We start from the raw sequence: 19866 nt of genomic DNA, 5'->3' as shown, positions 1-19866 counted from the left end.
ATTTACACAACTAGAAAAGAAAAAGAAATTGCCTTTAAGCCCAAAAACGCATCAAAGCGTTTTCGGACATGAAACCCTGAAACAGTCTCAGACAAAGACAATACAAACTTTTTCATTTGCCTGGTATTTGGATAAGATGGGTGTTAATTACACTGAACAAGTGTAACATTGAACGAATTGAAAATTATGTACTCTACGAAAACAGTTCATTCTGTAAATTCATAAATAGTCACACATTCTAACCTTATATAAATACACTCTTCAAAAGAATGTTTGCTTCATGTGTCTGGTTTGGGAGACCACACATGTGTAGAACTCTTTAACCCTATAAGTTAATAACATCATTCTGGCAAAACATGTTATTAACATGCAGTATTGTGTTCAAAAGTAACACAACAATTTGTTGTCTCAAAACACACGCACACAAATGTATTGAAAATGACATCCTATAGGAGTGTGGTCAGACAGCAGTTCAGTGCCACACAGCTTTCCTTCCAGACTCGAGCCTCTGGTCCTCACACACAAAACAAACCGTGAAACAAGGATGGAACAAACTGGATACAGACTCTCCAGACAGACAGCAAAACACTTAGTGAATAGCTCCAGCTGACGCACCGAGCTATAAGTGCACTTATTTCAGAGTTAGGTGCAGGCACATATGCATGGACACATAACACTATATAATTTGCCCAACAACCAAGAGAGACTTTGCAGTTAATCCTCAATTCACTCTCAGTTGCCATCAGCAGCCTCTGCCTCCTTGGGTGCTGCCTTCTTGCTGCTGCCGTCCTTGGCGGTGCGGTTGACACTCCCGTTCAGAAAGCTCTCTGCGGTCTGATGCTGGAAGTGCTTCCTGGTGCCCACCAGGGAGGGGTTGTTGACCAGGGTGTAGAGGAGCTGCCAGTGCCCGCGAGCCCTCTTGGCACTGGACACTTTGTGCTGTTTCTTCTCCTGTTGGACCAGCTGGATCCCTGAGAACATTCAGACCCCATGTTAGCACTGTGGCTATGTCCGCTCTGCTAGCAGACACCGATACACACCAGTCCTCATCACAGGCCTAGACAGCCTTTCCTAATCTAAATTGGAATGGGAGCAAGTCTTTTGAAATGCAGTGTTTGGAGTATAGCAGCCACCCAGGACCAGCTAGATACAAAAAGAGTCATAATAGAAGTAATCATATTCTAAACCTCTGAGCATGGATGGAGCATATTGAGCTTGCCGTTAACACACTGAAAGCTTAAGCCCCTTGGGCCGCATGAATATGAAACAGGCAATTAGAGTAGCTCATCTGTGTAATCAGCTACTCGGAAATTAATCTTTGTAAAACAATAGATTATCACTGATAATGCATTGTTCTCTGGATGCAAACAAGCAACACTGCCACCATTCATTTGTAACCGGACCCAGCCAGGTCCAGATACCACCGAGTTGGATTCCACAACAATGATGAATCCGCATGCATTCGCCTGCTAATTGCTCACTATAATGTGCATCCTCTGACCACATATAGCATACTACCACTCACCTCCTATTTAAATAAATAAGATCACTGTCACTGCTACTGATCAACCACCAGCCTCCAATTACCTGTTAATATTTTTGGATGAAATAAACAAAGAATAAATAATATGAACTAGAGCCACACTGTCTCTTTGTCTCTACACCGTCAGAAGCTGAGAGCTCAGGGGAGCGTGGGTAGACCATAAGGATGACTGATTAGTTTATGTCAGATCTGATGGAGACCAGCACCAGGACTGTAAATTATTCCACATTGAGACTCAATTTGCTCTCGACATATTAAATCAGAACTGCTAAGCGTTCATTCCTCCTGTTACGTGGAAGACAGTGTGATGATCCAATTATGTTTTAGAGTGACCTGCCGGAGTCTGTGGCTGAATTCTAAATATCTCTGGAGAAATTAAACGTGCCACACTCCTTTTATCGTAGAGTTGAATCTTGATTGTATAAACATGTTGGAGAAAAACACGGCAGCTGTTTTGTGGACTTCCAAGTCTGCCTGCGCTTGCAGATGGTGCAGTGTGAATTGCATCATAAGTATTCCGTAATGTCTAATAAATGAACAGTGAGCATGTCGTCTCATGTAGTCGGGTCTGTATTGCGTTTTTGGGCTACGGACCTTCCTCGGCATCCCGCGCCCTCTGTGCAGCATTTCCCTCCTGAGTCTGGCCCACAGACTGGAGCAGCATCCCGCAGAAGGCCTTCATCACAGGGTGAGACTGGCTCACCTCAATCTTCAGATAATGAGCATAGCAGCGGTAGGCTGCAGAGAGAGGGAGGGAGGGAGGGGTGTCACTCTGACTGGGCAAAAGCAATAAACACATAGGATTGCACCCCAGGTTGGCTCTGAGCAATCACACATAATGGCCATACAATCAGTTTTTTTTTTTACCCACCTGCTTTTCCTCACAACAGATGTCTCGTGTCTGCAGCCATTTCTGAGATCGGTGTGCAATTAGAATCCCTCGCATTGCACAGAATACAAATATCATACGAGTTGCGCTGAGCTTCTAGCAGCATGGCAAAGTGGAGAGGATACGCATTTTTGGCCTCTAAGTGGGATCACTAGAAGTGCATTTGCTCATGGGAAAATTGGTTCTCTTTATGTTATACTGTGGAAGCATCAAGCTCAAGATTGAAAAAAAAAGCCTGCTGGCAACTACAAAGGTAAAAGACTTTGCATGTTGTTAACAGTAATGAATATGTTAACATTGTGCATCTGAAATTCAGCAGTGTATTCTCTGTAGCACAGCAGGACTTGAAGAAAATATGTTAATTATAATAACGCAATGAAATCGAAGAGATGAATTAGCTTGCCTTGTTTTTTTTATTGTTCTTTGAATGCAAGTATAAAGCACCAATCACTTTATTTTCATGTCTATCTGCACTATTTTAAGGGGAGAAAGCCAGGGCACAAGCTTTGCACTGAAATGGGATGCACAATATATTGCTAATCAGATCAGTATTGGCCGATATTAGTAATTTCTTTTATATATCTGTATCATTCTGATTATGAGCAAAATAGCAGCAATGTTAATCGTATCGGCCAAAAGTTTCATATCGAGAGGAAACAATGAGGTAAATGATTTATGGGCTTTTCCAAATGTTTTGGTAATAAAGACTACTTTTTCAAATTCACAGTATGTACATGTGTTTTTCAGTATATAAAATTCAGATACAGATCATATTAACATCTGTAAATATTGGTTATCGGCCATAACAGCAATGTTTTATTATTATTACTATTATTATTTATTTATCTTTTCTGATTTTGCCCCAATTTTCTCCCCAATTTTACTAGGCCAATTTCCCCCTGCTGCCCCGGTCGCTGCTCCACCCCCTCTGCCGATCTGGGGAGAGCTGTAGACTAGCACCATGCTTCCTCTGACACATTCGCAGTTGCCAGCCGCCTCTTTTCACCTGACAGCAGGGAGCTTCACCGGCAGGACATAGAGTAGCACATGGGAGGATCACGCTATTCCCACCAGTTCCCTTCCACCCCTGAATAGGCGCCCAGACGAGGCGCTAGTGCAGCAACCAGGACCCATACCCTTAATCCGGCTTCCCACCCACAGACACAGCCAACCGTGCCTGTATGGACGCCCAACCAAGCCGGCAGTAACACGGGCGCGCGACCCTGAGACCCTTGTGTTGGTAAGCAGGGAATCTACCGCTACACTACCCGGATGCCCGGGCAATAACAGCAATGTTAATATCAGTTACAGGTATCGGCCAACATTTTCATATCGGTGCTTCCATAGAAATATCAATGCTGTATTTTTTTTTATTCACTGGACAGTTGACTTGAACTTATGGACTCTGGGGTCGACGTAATGGCCACTGACAGTATGGCTTCATTGATCATGATCTGTGCATCATCGGTAGAGAATGTCTGTCTCACCTGGGTCAAATGCCTCCACATTGCGGTTAAGAAGACTGATGTCCATGCGTCCCAAATGGACAATGTTGAACAGGGCTGTGATGACCATGCGCCACAGTGCCAGCAGCACCCCAATCAAAACATTGACTGGAAACAGCAGGTAGGTCAGCAGGAACAGACTACCCCTGGAAAATAGATTTGATTGTATTAACCATACAGGACTAATGCTGCAGGTCTGCAAATAACAGCAAATAACATACATAATACATAGCAATAAATACATTGAATCAGTATGTGAAATGTAGTTGTACCTGTTGTCAAGGTCTCGTGTGCCTGCTGTTTTTTTTATAAAGCAAAATCTGGCGGTAATATGTTGAATCAACACAGCCAAGAAAAGCATCAAGCAGAAGGGCCTGAAAGGACAAATCAACAATCATAAATCTCCCCTACTGATATGAGGAAGTCATATGGCAAATACCATTTCATGACTGACAGGACAATATGGAGGCCAGAGATATTACTGTGCAGTGTGCAGCATACATGGAGCATGCCGTCACCGAGTGAAAACCTTGTACTGCATCTCTAAAAATGTGGCCACTTTTCAGAAACTAAGAGAAAACAACCTTACTTTCAGATCAACCACCATGCATTTATGAGTTTATCCAGTGGGGTTTGAAAAGGTTTCATAAAGGGGGTTCATAAAGGGGTTGCAGAATTTCCTCAAATTTAAGTTAAAACATGAACAATCAAGTGAAATTGGAGTTACAAGGTTTTCACGTGACAACTGCGATGTTATGGCAGGGAATGATGTCTTAGTCAAACAGGCCAGGCAGAGTGTTACGTGCGAGATGAGATGTGACGACTCTCACCACATGCTCCACAGGACTTTAAAGAGTATCAGATTCTCTCCATGCAAGACAGGCATGATAATGAGGAAGACAGCGATCAGAAGGCAGAGGAAGAACACCATGGTTTGGATGATCATGCCTGGAGGGGAGAGATCAGAGCTTCAGGGCTACAGCAGGCACCTTGTCTCTAGCATTTTGCTTTATAGACCGACAACAGCTTTAGACTACACACCCACTCTCTCTCTCATGTAATGGTGAAAGGAAATTGTGATCCAGCACGACTTGAAAGACGTCCATTAATGAACCGCATCTATAGCCACACTGCACATTTGATTCTAATGGAGAACCCATTTGATGCTCTAAAATGTCATTTGGACACATATGGGAAGTGAAATGAAATTTTCCCAGCAACAAAGGTAAAGTTAGAGCGGAATATATCTTCAAAATTAAATACTACTTATACAGAAGCGGTATTAATAACATCTTGTATCTCTTATACAAACTATTTTGCCACTGTAGAACACTTGATGGCAAACACTTCCCTCTATTCTAACATGGATGGGATAGTATTTCATCGTTTCAAACACAATGTTGTGATAACCAAAGGCTGTTTGGTAGAAAGACAAAAAAAAAAAAAAAAAAAAAAAAAACTCTAACTTTATTTGCCTATTGCCATTATCTCCCATCAAACCCAGAGGGCATGTGCAGGTGTACCAAAGCAGAGGTGGGCTGCAGTGAAGCTGGTGTATCCCATCCAACAGACCAGTGCCGGACGGGATGGCCTGATGCTTCTCTGGCAATTGTACACATTATAGATATCTCCTCTGTACAGCCCCTTGAGGTTTGACCTATAGAAGGAAAAACACAATCCAGAATCCAGACATTAAGACAGCGGAACCCTATGCAATAGATAAACCAATTCATTAGTAGATGCACTAATTGCATAGGAAATTAAATAGGTAATTACAAGTGGGACATACAGTTGAATTGCAATTCAATATTCGTCTGGTAAACCAATTTATTTTAATACGGCATAATTTATGGTAATAGCAAAGTATTTAATCTTTTATCTTAATAGCCTTTTTTCAATTCTGCAAGCAGAGTGAATGCTATTCAATCTGTCTGGATGATTAGTACTCCATTACGTTTAATAACTCCAACCATTATTGTATAATGAAGGAACAAGAATGTTGCGCAGACAAACTTTGGGCTGCACGGTGTTGTTCTCAAACTTACCGATGCAGAACCATGGACCTCATGAGCATAGCCAGGTTGACCAAGCAGGACAGGGTCATCGCACAGATATAGCACACTGCCAAAACACACAGAGCACATGACAGCCAGGTTGTTTAATGTGGCAGGGTCTCATTCATAGACACTCAGCACTTTCTTACATGACGTTGTGCTGATCTGATATAGAGGCAGTGGGAAAACATGCAGAGAATAAGATATGGCACAGCACAGCTATTCCAGGTTGTATTATTTGGTGTGTTATAGTCAGGGATGCAAACACATGTATGGTGAAAAAATAGAGAGCTACCCGAAGTCGGGGGTTGTGTGCGTGCGTGTGCGCGTGTGTGTGTGTGTGTGTGTGTGCCAGTGTAATAACCATGGGCGGGGGAAGCAGCTTTCTTTTTCTTCCATTATGCTAACGATGACAAGAAATGATACCAACCATAATCAAACAATAATGATGATAATAATTATGATAATAGGAACTCCAATATGATATAACCAAACAAACACATTATGAATCCTACTCTATCAGTAAGTGGCTATAATGCGTTCTGCATATTTCCTATCACTAATTGGCAGCATGAATCTCTGCATCCGCTCACCTTCTACAGACCACATGTAATAGACCACTATCCTGACCACTTCTGCTTTGTCTGGAGACAGATTTATCCTGAAGCCAGAGAGCATGTAGGCGATATCTTCATTGACTCCCATGCGGGCGATCTGGAGAGTTGGCACCACTGCCAAGACCAGCAGCAGCGACATCTAAGGAAGAGGAAGTTTATTCAACAAAACAAGAAAACAACTTCCTACCTCAGCATGGTGCTACAATGGTTTCATAGTATGGGAGCATAAAAATTAAGGTTATGAATATAACCCCGGTTTTATTAATAATAAGAGTGAGATAACTCACTATGGGACCAGATCCTCTCTGGGCCCCCCCTATGACGCCCCTCTTGAGGTGGGAGGGGGGCATCTGATTAGCTAGGATAGAGAATCCCCCCCCCCCAATGGGGGATTCTTCAGGAGTTAAGACACGTTGGTGGTGGACTGGGGAGGTGGGTGGGGCGAAACGAGAGCTCAGTGTGGACAAACAGCCAAGATACCAGCCAGGGAGGAAGGTGAGCTAAACTCTTCACTATACATGTATATACTAGGATGAAACTGGCGACGACTGACGTCATAACCGACGTCATACATCTTAACTGACGTCATACTTGACTGACGACACGGGCTGATCAGATATGATTATGGAGGTTGGTCTACGTGGGTTGAAATTCAGTTTGCGACTACACTTCTACATCAAATATCCCATATTAGGGGTCGGAGGAGAATAACATTTTTCACTGGCGGGATCGCGCCATTCTTGATAACATTCATCTCATCCACCATGGCAAGAAGGGTTGTCTGGTGAGTCATCTCACTCATATTCCATAGTGAGTCATCTAACGAATTATTAGAAATAAAACTGCTTTTAAGGGGTGCACATAAAATACATTCAATAGGCACATAACACAGTAAATATATGAATAAGCAATTCACTTTAGTGACCGTTTCATTACATGCTATTATGTTATAGTTTGGCATAATAGACATGGATTAAGTCTACAGTAATAGATTAGGTAATTACCTGGTATAGGGAAATGAATGACACTACGCCAGATATCGCCAACTTCATTGGAAAACGGAAAACTGTTCAAACCAAAAACAGCAGAAGTGTTATAAAACTTAAGAGACAAACAACACACCAAGACATGACCAGACAAAAGACACAGATGTCATATTTACCATCCTCTGGTGTATAAATGTATGACTTCACAGCATCAATTATCCTTTGAGTGATTTTGGGCTTCTCTGTGCTCGATGTACTGAGGGGAAAGGTGCAGAGAGTTAAAATAATTAGTTTACCTCTCACACTGACTTTAGAAATCATCATGGTTCCGAATGAGCCATTGTACAATTCAGTTTTACCATTTATTATCTTTGAATACATCACATTATAGACAATTTGTTTCCATGTAGACTCGTGCAATATCTATTAAATCAGATCCAGATAAAGCCGGAGGAAATGCTTTCTTCCCTGGGACTCATTCACCATGATGACCACAGGAAAACTATTTTCAACGACCTTTGCATCTCCCATGGGTCATTTGCATTGCCCCGATGGTCCAGCGTTGTGCAACGCAACCCAGTCGGCAGAATAAAATGTTGCCATTTTACGTTTCTGCAAACCACAGATATGTTGCATATCAACATTTCAAGTCCTCCAACCACGGGAGCATTTCCAACGTAAATTTGAAAACACAACAGCGTTTCCAACTTAATTTTCAAAGTGTCTGTTAATTTGAAAACGTCACTGGATTTCCAACGTCAATTTGAAAATGTTGCGCAAAAATAAAACAACTTTGGTTATGGTTAGGCAAATAAACAACATGGTTAAGGTTAGGGTTTCCATTAGGGTTAAATAACAAAAACGTTAAATATGACTTATGGTTGAAATGTAGACTTTGGAAACGGGATCGAACGCCAGCTTCCGGTGTCAAAGGCAAATGCTCATGCCCATCCACCAGCCTGACCACAACTCCCTTACTACTCACCGTGCTATTTCAATAGCAGACTGTCATTATTGACACGGCCACTAGAGGTATATACGTTGACACGTACAGTATGTAGAAATGTTGAACATATCCATGGTTTGCAGAAACGTAAAATGCCAACTTTCTATTGTGTCGACTGGGCTGGGGTGTGAAGAGCCATTTCCAAGCCTTTGTCCGGTGCCAGGACTTTAACCCAGGCCCTCTAGACCAGTGGTTCTCAAATGGGGGTCCGGGGACTCCCAGGGGTCCGTGGCACTTTGCCAGGGGGTCAGCGAAAGGTTTTAAGGAAAATAAAATAATAAAACAGCCGCGGGCTGCCAGTTGCCCACCCCTGCTCTAGACAGACTGCCCGGCACCCTCCTGGTGCCAGCCCAGGACCTTAACCCAGGCCCTCTAGACAGACTCCCCGGCACCCTCCTGGTGCCAGCCCAGGACCTTAACCCAGGCCCTCTAGACAGACTCCCTGGCACCCTCCAGGTTCCCGGGACCTTAACCCAAGCCCTAGTCTAGACAGTCTCACTGCTCACTCTGACACACTACCGCTGAACACTTTATTGTCATGGATATACCTTACTCCATCTCTCCATTAGGATTTCCCCAGATAAAATCAGCTTCCTCGTTCCAGTGGAATAAAGAGTGGAAGCAAAGTGGATGTTTTATATTTGCATGATATTCACACCATCAAGTGAAGCCATTTGTTTAATATATCTGGCAGGAAGAGAGGATACTTTCCAGACCGGGAAGCCCCTACGCCCACTGATGTGATGTACTAGAAATTCCCTCTTCCTGTAACTTAGTGATGGAAGCTACACTGCAAAGATATCGTCCACAAGTTTCATGAGGTAAGTTCATTTTAGAAATAAAGAGCACGCCCTAATCAGTAGTGATGAGAGGAGGCACAAACCAAGTTGTTTTGTATTTCTCAACATTACACTACGTTCTAACTTCAGCTAAACAGAGAGAAGCCAAAAAGAGAGAAGCCATTAACCCATTGATACCTGATGCAGCATTTGTGTGTGTATCCCTTTAAGACCGTGAACTAGGGCTGCACGATATTGGAAAAAACTGACATTGCAATATTTTTTTATTCTGCGATATATATTGCGATATGAAAAAAAACAGGAATTTTCACCAAAAGTCTTGAATAGGTCTATCAAGCCTTGCCTGTTTAAGAAGATGGCCTAGTGGGTAACGTGCACGGTTGACGTAGTAGGAAGTGAGTGTGTTTTTAGCCGCAGCCAGGGTGAGTTGCAGGATCCTAAGTGAGTAAAGGTACTATAGTTAGTAGGAAAAGAGCTTAGAACGTCACAGAGAGCGCGTGCATTACTGTATGTTATGAGTTAATTTACCTTACTTGACATTGCACGCTCTGCGATGTGACTATTGCGCATGTGCACATTGCGATGACGATGCTGAAACGATATATTGTGCAGCCCTACCGTGAACCGCGTTAACGCGGTTCGCGGTCTTAAAGGGATACGCACACAAATGAGGGATATACACGCAAATGCTGCATCAGGTATCAATGGGTTAAGAGAGAACATTATATAACATCCTCACCTGACTTTGCTGGGCTTCTTCTTGAGGATTCTCGTTACATAGTCTTTATAGTAGCTGCTGTTTAAATCCTAAAACCAAAAGAATAGTGTGAGAGGCAGTTGAAAGAAAACCAGAAATAGCAAATAATATTTATTATATTTCAAAATTTAACATCATTAGCAAAAAAGACTGAAAGCTGAATAAATTGATTTGATTTTTGCGGGCGACAGATGGCATCTCAGTCTGAGCTATCAAATTCCAAGATTCTCAACCTCCTCTGGAAACGAGGGGGCAGCTTATAGATCCCATACAACCGCACATTTTATCTTTGCAAACAAATCCCAATATAACTCAACAATCCAAAAGTAAGTGTTAGATGTAAGTATGTTACGTGCATATCTTTATAGATTTGTGGCGTCAGGTGCAGTGGTGTGGGGTGCAGGAGGGCGGGGGGGGGGGGGGATGAGTCAAACCCCAGGCAATCGCCTCACCCCGGCTTTGTCACAACCATGCAGAGATTAGCATCAAATAAACACAGCATTGTGTCTCCCTAGTGAGACAACAACGCAACCTTTTCATAATCTGATCAAGAACACAACGTAAACCAATTATGTCAAATCTACTTAAAATGATTAGGCCACCGGCACGCTGCGTTGGCCTCCACATTTCCCTCTGCCTACATTGTATGAGTACGCTAAGCCCCTTGATTAGCGAGTGGCTTATGATGGTTTCTCATGTGCACAGAATCAGAAGAAATGTGCTTCTTAGTGAGTTTATTCCTCCTTTTTATAGTTTCGGCTTAACTTACACAAGAAAGCTACACACACACACAGTTCTATCCATTTGATTAAGCAAGCAGCTTGCATAATTAGTGCCAGGCATGTACAACTTGTGTATTCTCAGACCAATCTGGAGAATGACTCACAGAGGAATTGCTCTTGGATCAAAAACGTACCTCAGTAGCATTGTGCTTTTCTGTGCCCTTTAAGCCCTTGAACAGGAGAAGGGGATACTGGAAACTAAGGAATGCCAAACAAGCTATTTGGGGCAGGCTGGATAAAAGAGAGTAGTACTTGTGGATCTGCAAAGGGGAAAAAAAAGAATGTAAATCAACAAGTGACTTCTTTTTGTCATACACTAGTTTGTTTGTCATACACTTAAAATGCATCTTAATGGGGTCCCATCTGGCCATTTCCCCCAAACTGAAATAGTATGATAATGCTTAGGAAACAATGCAGAATTATTTTCAATCTTCATGCTTAGTCATACACCAAGTATATAGAGATTCATTATTTTCTTTTTCTTTCATTTGACTTAAGTAAAAAGATGGAATAATCCCTGACCCTTACCCCGGACCAGTAAAATATAAATTAAATGCAATTTATTTGCTAGATTCTCATCATTCATCGGTTAATTGTTTTTATTCTTATGTATTGTTATTATTTCTAAAGGGGGAAGAGCCCACACATCAGCTCAGTGTGTCAGGACAAATAAACTATAAACTTGAAAAATAAAGTAATGTCCGCACACTGGATATGCACCTTTGTATAGCCCTGACAATTTTCAAGTATTGAAATAATCTGTTAGTTATCATTGATGGATCATTTCTCTCCCACACCAACTCCCTCCTGCAAGAGTTGAGCGACAGTTCATGCCGCTGCTGCCACATTGTTGCTCCTATGATTAAATGCTGTATACAAGAATATAAACTGTAGCCTTCATGGTGATTATTAAAGGAACACTCCGCCCATTTTCAACCAGCTTTGTATCATTAGAACATCAGTAGTATATCAGAAAACTGTAAACTGTTTTGAAGTCTGTCATTTAATTTGACAGTTATTGAGTGTTAAAGTGTGGACCAGTGACATCACTGGTCCACACTAACTCAAATTAATAACTCATGAACTCAAATCAACTCTCAATAACTGTCAAACTAGATGAATGATGAATAGTTTGACAGTTATTGAGAGTTGATTTGAGTTAATGAGTTATTAATTTGAGTTAGTGTGGACCAGTGATGTCACTGGTCCACACTTTAACACTCAATAACTGTCAAATTAAATGACAGACTTCAAAACCGTTTACAGTTTTCTGATATACTACTGATGTTCTAATGATACAAAGCTGGTTGAAAATGGGCGGAGTGTTCCTTTAAGAGAAGAAAGAGCTCAAACTATGCAGATCAGCTCCACGCTGTCTGCAGCGTTTGGTGTGTGCCAGCTCCCTGATGGGATAAGCAGTGTGGCCACAGCATTGTTGTGAGGAGATGAGGACTACTACACAACATGAAGCTTGGGTGTCTCTCTTTTACTGACAAAGACTAAACGATTAACTGTGACAAAGCCTCCTGATTAAGAGGAATAAACACTGGAACCAATTGTTTTGACTCCAGAACATCCACACAATATGGCATCTGCACAAAATCTAGGGGCAACGAAGCAGGAAGGGGGATGAGGACTAAAAGCACAAATCTATCCACGAATCCAAATCACATGTCCCACTATAACAGAGACAAGCTTTGTTCCGTTACCAATAGGTTTCCAGACTAGAACAAATCAGCAGTTGTCTTTTGCAATACACCCCCTAAAGCTTGGACAGATGAGACACTGCAGAGAACACAACACTTAAGAAATACTGTGGGACAATCAGAGAAATATCAGGCTCAGCTACATCTAACTGTCTGTATCTGTTACAGATGCATGCACTGCTGGAGAGCATCGGGGTATTCAGTGGGACGTTTGCTTACCTGAGGTGTTTTGGGGCAGTCGGCTTTCTGCCAGACCAGAACACCGAAGTGTGTCCATGACAACAGGCTACCGAGCACATAGCCAACTTTGTTATGTAAGGTGCCACATGCCAGGAGGGGGTAGTATAGAGCGGGGTAATAGAACAGGGCCAGAATCATCCAGTTCTCTGCAAATGTAACAAAGGAAAGTGTGAAGAAGACCCAAAACATCAAAAGAATTCCATGGAGAGATCCAATATCAAATGGTTGGAGAAGCGCTTCTCAGCATCGGCCCATAACTGTCCAAACAAGACTGTTACTATGTATATGACAAACTAATTCCGCCTTTTCCCCCACACTAGAAGAACACAACTTGTTTTCTCAAAATAGCTTGTGACTGATTTTAGATCATACAGCGTCGAATAGCCACTATATTTCCTCTCTGCTGAACCCTGTACTGCTTAGGGATTGTGTAGAGTAGCAGGGGACTGACTCCTTAAATTCTTTTGTAATTTAATTTCAGAAAAAAAAGATGATTAAAAAAGCTTACCATCCAACCCCTAAGTCGAAAATAATAGAGAAACATGGAAACAAAATCCAATTACATGAACCAAGCTTTACTTTTGGACACATGTCTTAACCCTTGTTCAAAGGGGAGGCGGTGAATCACTTCCATACAACACATTTGGAAGAGAAGAGTGTCAGAATATGAGCAATACGGCTGCCTTCATGATTGCATAATTCCAATGAACCCACCTCCCGCTCTCACTGATTGGAGGTGCAATGATATTAAATGCTGCCCTCAGAAGGCATTCCAATGACTATAACTCACATCTGCTCCCAAACTAGGAAACACACTATAGACACAAGGCTTCAAAACAACTATCATCATAAATTCAAAATATAGTATACTGTTTTCATTATCAAAAATATGTTAAAGGGGATTTTTTAAAGAAAAACACTGCATCGGTGCATCCAGTGAAGATTTCCCCAAAACAAAACTGACTGCAGCAAGAGTGCTATCAGTCACTTCCTCACGTTTGTTATCTAAGCTGGTGGAGAAGGGGAGGGGGTTTGGCGACATCACCAGGCCACACAGTTTGCAGAAGAGCACTCCAAACACAGCTACTGCCAGGCCCTTGTGCTGGGTATGGTCCAGGAAGTTGACGGGACTGTGGAATCAAGCATCAGGTATTTAGAGCCAGGATGTTACCAGCTCCACATCTGACAGAAACTGTTATTCAGCACAAAATGATCACACGAACAAGGAAGCAGCTATTTAATCACATATTTAAACCCCGAGATCAAGCAGGGCCTCACCTGAGCAAACCTGGGAGTCCTTTCTGTCCATCTCCCAGCTTCATGCGCCTGGCTAAGATTGCGAGGATCAGCATGACAACAAGCTGGAAGAGGAGACAGCTCAATTAGCCTCATCTGCCCCCCTCCCAACCCATAACAGTGTGCCCTGTGTGCCCTGTGCAGTGTGCCCTGTGCAGCTACCAACCCTGGTTTGGACTATAAACAAGCCAAAAAAGGCCAAACAACAGTCTCTAGTGCTCCCCATGGATCTGATCTGAATTAATCTCCATCAGTCAGGATCGCTGGCCAGCGTGAGTTCAGTGACCTGGTATGACCCGTGACACATTTAGGAAACTCAGAGATTTGGGGCATGGTGGTGCAGTGGTAAGCACTGTCGCCTCACAGCTAGAAGGTCCTGGGTTCGATTCCCACCTGGGACGCTGTGAGCGCTGAAGGAGTGCGTGCCCGTCCGCATGTCCTCGAGTGCCCGCCGCCCGGGTGGGGTCGTCAAAAGGGCATTTCTGTGTGGAGTTTGCATGTTCTCCCCGTGCCCCCTAGGGGTTTCCTTCATATAGGAACCCCACACCAAAACATGCAATATCCTGGTCGCTGATGTGGTGCCTCCTCTGGTCGTTAGGGGCTCCTGTTCGGAGGGAGGGGAACTTGTCGGAATAGCGTGATCCTCCCACGTGCTATGTCCTACCGGTGAAGCTTCCCCTGTCAGGTGAAAAGAAGCGGCTGGCTAACTGCCCATGTCTCGGAGGAAGCATGGAGCCAGTTTCGGCTCTCCCCACATTGGCAGAGGGTGGAGCAGCAACCAGGATAAATAAATTAAAATTAGCACTAACGGAGGATAAAAAAATCTGGGAAAAAAAAATAGAAAAAAAAGGAAACTCCGAGATTTGGGCAAACAGGGACTAGGAGTCTTTTTAAACAGACATCAAAAGCAGAGAAGGTAAAATCCCCAGGAAAGCCACTATTGTATGCAACATCTTAATTTAAGATTATGTGTAATACATAGTGTAATCATCTTAATGATAGTGGATTAAATATTGGCTGAGTAACACATGGTTTGACTACTTTGCCTCAGAGGGCCAATTTGCTCAGAAATAGAACTTCTGTACTCTTACAGATTTATTTTCTAGATTACTGTAATTGCATGACTTAATTAAAACAGAGATGAGTGTGACACTGGCAGTCACTGCACACACTGCCAACGTCTAGCAAGGAGCGCTTGATATCTCGGTGTATCGTAAGACATAGTTTTCTTCTGACACCTAGGTGTGATCACTGAACATACACCCTATGAATGAATGACAGTGAGTGACAGGATGGCGTGAACGTGGTGTCACGTTAATCCAGCAGGAGTGGAGACTTACAGATATTGCAGTGATGCATATATGGTAGAGCCTGTCATCAGCAGTGGGGTCACATGGAGGGATTATTCTGGAAAGGGGGGGGGGGGGGTCACACAGCAAAACAAGCAATCTGTTATAATCTGTTTTATAACTCGAGTCACTCACTGAGCATACCTATAACGTCACTAAACCTCTCACGTCGGTGTCGAGACCATTTGTGGCTGGGAGCTTGTTTGGCCCCGCTGAAATCGCATAGCCGAGATTTGCATTTAAACGGATTGCTATCAGCGTGACACAGGAAAACAACTAACGTCTATGTTCACATTCGCGTACACTTGAGAAGCAGGAATGCAGGCTCATGAGTGCACTTCTTATAACAGTGTTTTTTTTGTCTTTATTTCTCATGCAGATTACCATCTAATTGACATGATGTACATTGTATATTTATTACATGAATATACGGTACATATAAAATAATGAAACGGACAGCTTCACTATTTACCGAATGTTATTGACTTTAAAAATGCATGCAGTAAATAAGGCCTCCAACTGTTTCAAATACAGCAGTCTCGCATAGACACAGACCCCGCCATCTCTCCACAGACAGACAGACAGACAGACAGACAGACAGACAGACAGACAGACAGACATGTTGTGATCTCTCCATATACAGACATGCACCAAGTATCGCTGCTGTATCTCGTTGGCTCATTTTTGGCAGGTTGTAACTAGAAAAATAAATTACTATTATAGAGTACTCTGATCACTATAATCAAATAGGAATGATTGGGGACCGAGCTTTTTGACAAATATAAGCGGTTGATCGCTATAACCGTGATCACTATAAGCGGATTCCACTGTAATTACAAGTGTGAAGGTAGATGTTCAGAGAAGCCCACAGATATTGTATGACATACACCAACTATTACAGGGTGGGACACTTGTAGCATGGTGCCTCGTTACAACAAACCACTACATATATGGCTTGTGGGCATGGAGTTGGCAGCTTCCTGGAGGGATGTCATTACATTTTTCAAAAGCGTCTCTTACCTGTCCAAACAATGTGAGAATTTGTAACTTGGCACTCAGCGAGCATACCCTGGCACCAAACCAGCAGACCATTTGTAAATTTAAGGCATTGTCGAAACTCACTTTTCACACACTGGCTGAGGAGGAGCTGCAGCAGGGACTTTTCACTGTTTACAACAGGAGTTAAATACTGTAGTATTAAAACTAAGCTTTTAAGCTGGCTTGCGAGTTAAAGCAGTGGCCGCCGGTCCACACAGTGAAAAAAGCTTTTCCTTTTAGACCACAACTCACCACAACCTGTTAATTTAGACCACAACTCACCACAACCTGTTCATTTAGACCACAACTCACCACAGCCTGTTAATTTAGACCACAACTCACCACAGCCTGTTAATTTAGACCACAACTCACCACAGCCTGTTAATTTAGACCACAACTCACCACAGCCTGTTAATTTAGACCACAACGCACCACAGCCTGTTCGTTTAGACCACAACTCACCACAAGCTGTTCATTTAGACCACAACTCACCACAGCCTGTTTAGACCACAACTCACCACAAGCTGTTCATTTAGACCACAACTCACCACAAGCTGTTCATTTAGACCACAACGCACCACAGCCTGTTCGTTTAGACCACAACTCACCACAGCCTGTTCATTTAGACCACAACTCACCACAGCCTGTTCATTTAGACCACAACTCACCACAGCCTGTTAATTTAGACCACAACTCACCACAGCCTGTTAATTTAGACCACAACTCACCACAGCCTGTTAATTTAGACCACAACGCACCACAGCCTGTTCGTTTAGACCACAACTCACCACAGCCTGTTCATTTAGACCACAACTCACCACAGCCTGTTCATTTAGACCACAACTCACCACAGCCTGTTAATTTAGACCACAACTCACCACAGCCTGTTAATTTAGACCACAACTCACCACAGCCTGTTAATTTAGACCACAACGCACCACAGCCTGTTCGTTTAGACCACAACTCACCACAAGCTGTTCATTTAGACCACAACTCACCACAGCCTGTTTAGACCACAACTCACCACAAGCTGTTCATTTAGACCACAACTCACCACAAGCTGTTCATTTAGACCACAACTCACCACAGCCTGTTTAGACCACAACTCACCACAGCCTGTTCATTTAGACCACAACTCACCACAAGCTGTTCATTTAGACCACAACTCACCACAGCCTGTTTAGACCACAACTCACCACAGCCTGTTAATTTAGACCACAACGCACCACAGCCTGTTAATTTAGACAACTCACCACAGCCTGTTTAGACCACAACTCACCACAGCCTGTTCATTTATACCACAACTCACCACAGCCTGTTCATTTAGACCACAACTCACCACAGCCTGTTCATTTAGACCACAACTCACCACAGCCTGTTTAGACCACAACTCACCACAGCCTGTTCATTTAGACCACAACTCACCACAGCCTGTTCATTTAGACCACAACTCACCACAGCCTGTTTAGACCACAACTCACCACAACCTGTTCATTTAGACCACAACTCACCACAGCCTGTTTAGACCACAACTCACCACAGCCTGTTCATTTAGACCACAACTCACCACAGCCTGTTCATTTAGACCACAACTCACCACAGCCTGTTAATTTAGACCACAACTCACCACAGCCTGTTCAATTACATGACAGCCAGAGGGTTTATGAGCTGGTGATAAATGTGGACACTTGTTCCATCTTTCTTTTGTAATACTGTCCACCTGGACCCCTTATTTAATCCCTCAAGTTTGATCTCATAGTCTGTAATGATGCTGATTTCACATGACTTTTGACCATTATTATTATTACCATATCCGTGTACAAATCAGTGGAAAAGTTAGAGCAGATAGTGAACAACATCCAAAAAGCTTAAAGACAAAACTTGCTAAAGAAGTCCACTGGGGACCACCTACAACCATTAGCTCTGGGAAAAGTCATATAGATAGTTCTGATGCTCCCACTTTGATTTGACATTCATTTGGATTATAGGTGGTGCTCCAAACAGCTGCGTCTCTACGTTTTATAATGGTGGGGAAACCCTGAGAGAAGCAACAAAAAGAAGTGACTGGATAATAACTGCATGTTTCCTGTTGCATTGTGGGATCGGTCAGGAGCACAGAATGATGACTGACGGTAATCTGAAATGGCTCACTGGCCTGTGCTGACTCTCTGTTTTGAGTCCAACCTTGTTTGGCACTACTTACTAACTACATCTACTGACTGAGACATTTGAGCAGTCTCCATCCTGACACATAAAAGCATTTCAGCTGTGGATTAGTATGAATTGTGTGCTGCACATACTTGTTTCATACTCTGGACTCAACATTTCAGTTTTCCAAAACAACAGTCATTCCCAAAACATAAAGACAACAGACTCTACTGTACTGTAGTATGACAGATGAAGTGAAACCAACGCTAGTGAACAGAACCAACAGTATGCACTGGCAAAAGATTGTATCGGCGTGCCAAGTGTCATCTAATACCTCTGTGAGACCATTATCTCACTGCAAAATTGTTCAGACGTTAACAGAAGGTTGAACAACCGCGGTTTATATGTTGCAATAAATCATACGGTATACTGCACAGATTCAGCACACTATTTACTGTACCTGGTCGTGTTTCTTTACACAAACAACTGCTTTTTTTTTAATGCAAATTTAGAACTGTTGAAAACTTTTCAGATTGAACTAAGTGCATGTCATTTAGGAAGTTCAGAAGGGAGGGAGAGAGAGTGTGAGAGAGAGAGAGAGATAGAGAGGGCAGCGCCAGCAAGCAGCCTAAAAGCACTGCCTTTTAATCCCACCAAAGCAACACTATAAGGTATGTTCTGTATGTACTTACTCGACGTGGACTTTGGTTGTGACAGGATCTAGGTCTGGGTACTCATAGTCCAGTGGAGCATCCTCATCCATTGTGCTGTCTCTTTTTCAAACAGATTTAATGTCTTATAAAAAGGGGCTGGAGCACTGTTCACCGTCCTGCCAATCTGTTGGCGAGGTGCCGCTGTGCTCCCCTGTGGTCTGCTGCGCTCCCCTGTGGTCTGCTGTGGTCCCCTGTGGTCTGCTGTGGTCCCCTGTGGTCTGCTGCGCTCCCCTGTGGTCTGCTGTGGTCCCCTGTGGTCTGCTGCGCTCCCCTGTGGTCTGCTGCGCTCCCCTGTGGTCTGCTGTGGTCCCCTGTCGTCCCCTCGACTGAAGAGGAGAAAGTCTCTCCCAAGTTGAGTCCTGGTTCCCCTGTGTTTGGTCTCCTCTCTCTCTCTCACACACACTCACTCTCGGTTACCCTCTTCAGGTGCCCTGGTC

At 43.2% G+C, this 19866-nt stretch overlaps 1 protein-coding gene across 1 annotated transcript; it reads right to left on the bottom strand.

The window, feature by feature from the left end:
- Window positions 1-732: 732 nt before the first annotated feature.
- Window positions 733-19479, bottom strand: stra6 (signaling receptor and transporter of retinol STRA6; the record flags this gene model as incomplete). The annotated part of the gene is made up of 17 exons (XM_083654781.1): window positions 733-971; window positions 2138-2281; window positions 3920-4083; window positions 4210-4311; window positions 4768-4885; window positions 5461-5594; window positions 5983-6058; window positions 6585-6747; window positions 7613-7674; window positions 7771-7850; window positions 10140-10207; window positions 11074-11199; window positions 12865-13031; window positions 13882-14015; window positions 14164-14246; window positions 15522-15588; window positions 19409-19479. 17 exons carry the CDS (start codon window positions 19477-19479, stop codon window positions 733-735), a joined length of 1998 nt encoding a protein of 665 aa, XP_083510907.1.
- Window positions 19480-19866: the final 387 nt, after the last annotated feature.

Source organism: Poromitra crassiceps, assembly GCF_964638095.1.
Source record: "Poromitra crassiceps genome assembly, chromosome: 18".
NCBI lineage: Eukaryota > Metazoa > Chordata > Actinopteri > Beryciformes > Melamphaidae > Poromitra > Poromitra crassiceps.
The sequence above is the reverse complement of the archived record's forward strand: the minus strand, read 5'-3'. Positions and strand labels throughout refer to the sequence as shown.